The following is a 2,394-nucleotide window of genomic DNA, read 5'->3' on the forward strand; positions in this document are numbered from 1 at the left end:
CCAACTTGGGCCAGTGAAGCAACGTCCTCCACAACTAGACTGAAGAACAAAACGACAGCAACTTGTCTGTTCCCCTTCCCCCAATTCCCCAATAAAAAAAAGACATCTTTAAAAAAAAAAAAGAACCAGGTACAAACCACAGTTTTCTGTGTAAAAGAAAAACAACGGTAAAATAAAACGATTTTGAAGTTTCTCAAAAAAAATTATCATTTCTATGAGCTAATGGAGTGGTTCTCAAAGTATAGTTTCTAGATTGGTAGCATCAGCCTCACCCCAAACCTGCTGAATCAGAAACCCTAAGACCAGCAATCTGTTGTTGGTTTTTTTACTTATTTTTAAACAATTTCATTGAAATACAATTCACATATCATATGATTCACCATTTAAAGTACACAATTGAATGGTTAGTATATTCACAGATATGTGCAACTATCACAATTTTAGAACATTCTCATCGTCTCAAAAAAAAACCCGTTTTCAACAAATGATTCTGAGAAAATTAGATATTCACATACAAAAGAATAAAGTTGGACCATTGCCTTATATGTAAAAATTAAAATGGATCAAAGACCTAAATGTTAGAGCTAAAACTATAGAACTTTTAGCAGGAAACGGATAAATCTTCATGACGTCATGGCATATTTAGCAGTGGAATTTTAGAGATGACACCAAAAGTACGAGCAACAACAAAAAAAAATAGACTTCATCAAAACTAAAAACTTGGGCCAGCCGCGTGGCTCAGTTGGTTAAGAGTGCGAGCTCTGAGCAACAGGGTCGCCGGTTTGATTCCCACATAGGCCAGTGAGCTGTGCCCCAACCTGAGCTGCTGAGCTGCCAACAGGTGGCAGGATGGCTCAGCTGATGAGAGCACGTGCTCCTAACACCAAGGTTTCTGGTTCGACTCCCACGTGGAATGGTGGGCTAGACCCACCGCAACTAAGATTAAACACGGCACCTTGAGCTGAGCTGCCAACCGGCAGCCAGATGGCTCAGTGGTTAGAACATGTGCTCTTAGCAACAAGGTTTCCAGTTTGACTCCCGCATGGGATGGTGGGCTGTGCCCACCTGCAACTAAGATTGAACACGGTACCTTGAGCTGAGTGGCCATGAGCTGCCAACAGGCGGCCGGATGGCAACTGGACTTGGAGCTAACCTAGCTGCGCCCTTCACAACTAAGAACTAAGGCTGAAGGACAACAACTTGGCTGTACCCCTTCCCCAATTCCCCAACACTGCTCCCCTTCCCCAATTCCCCAATAAAATCTTTAAAGAAAAAAGAAACCCTAAAAACTTATGTGCATGAAGGGATATTATCAAGAAAGTGAAAAACACCTAAAGAATGGGAGAAAATATTTGCAAATCATGTATTTGATAAGAGTTTAGTATCCCGACTATATAAAGAATTCTTACTACTTAACAAATAGACAACCCAATTTTTTTAAATGGACAAAGGACTTGAATAGACATTTCTCCGAAGAAGATATACAAATGGCTCACAAGTACATGAAAAAAATGCTTGATATCATTAGTCATTAGGGAAATGCAAGTTCAAAACACAAGGAGATACCACCTTAAATCTTCTAGGGTGGGTATAAAAAAAGAGAAAGTGTTGGAGAGGATGTGGAGAATTTGGAACCTCCTGCAGTGCTGGTGGGAATGTAAAATGATGCAGCCACTGTGAAAAATAGTTTATCAGTTTCTTAAAAGTTTAAAGGTAGAACTACCATATGACCCAGCAATTTCCCTCCTAGGTACACATTCAAAAGAATTGAAAGCGGGCCGGCTGAGTGGCTCAGTTGGTTAAGAGCTCGCTCCAGAGTTTGAGCTCTGAGCAACAGCGGTTCGAGTCNTGAATCTTGCCTGTTGCACCAAATGGCCCGTGTTTTAATTGAGTTTGACATCCCTGGTCTAAACCTACTAGAGCAGTTGACATGAGTCTGTAGCATGTATCACTGTTTTTAACTAACACATCCTGAAAAACAGTGTACTCAATACTAAGCTGAAAGTACACGAGGTGGGAGAGCTGTGGAATTACAATTTTGAAGTATTTAACACTTTATATTGCCTAGACTTTGTTTTACTCTGATATATTACTCAAGATTGAGTGAATTATTTCTTTCCAAAATGTAAGTTTATACATTCACAATATTTGAATTAAAATATTAATTGTCTTCTAATCCAGTAGAAAAACTCTGGCAAGTATTTCTAGTACTGATTGGGTGGTATCCGAAGTTAACTCTCTTCTTTTATCTCAAAAAAATGTTTGTCTTGTTTATCTCGCTCCAGCTTGTCTGAGTGGGATGTCATTGAGTGGAGTGATGATCAAGCTGTATTCTCCTTTCTTTATGACACAATAGAACTCACCATCACCTTTGGAGAGCCAGTAGGTGAGTAG

At 39.7% G+C, this 2,394-nt stretch overlaps 1 protein-coding gene across 1 annotated transcript in view; it reads left to right on the top strand.

The window, feature by feature from the left end:
• The window catches only part of KNL1 (kinetochore scaffold 1), a 76,971-nt gene extending 74,577 nt beyond the window's left edge, over positions 1-2,394 (top strand). Inside the window, exon 22 of the mRNA XM_019644857.1 lies at positions 2,286-2,394. Within this exon, the coding sequence (XP_019500402.1) occupies positions 2,286-2,394 (109 nt within the window). The remainder of the gene's footprint in view (positions 1-2,285) is intronic.

The sequence above is a fragment of the Hipposideros armiger genome, unplaced genomic scaffold (genome assembly GCF_001890085.2).
Source record: "Hipposideros armiger isolate ML-2016 unplaced genomic scaffold, ASM189008v1 scaffold_92, whole genome shotgun sequence".
Classification (NCBI taxonomy): Eukaryota; Metazoa; Chordata; class Mammalia; order Chiroptera; family Hipposideridae; genus Hipposideros; species Hipposideros armiger.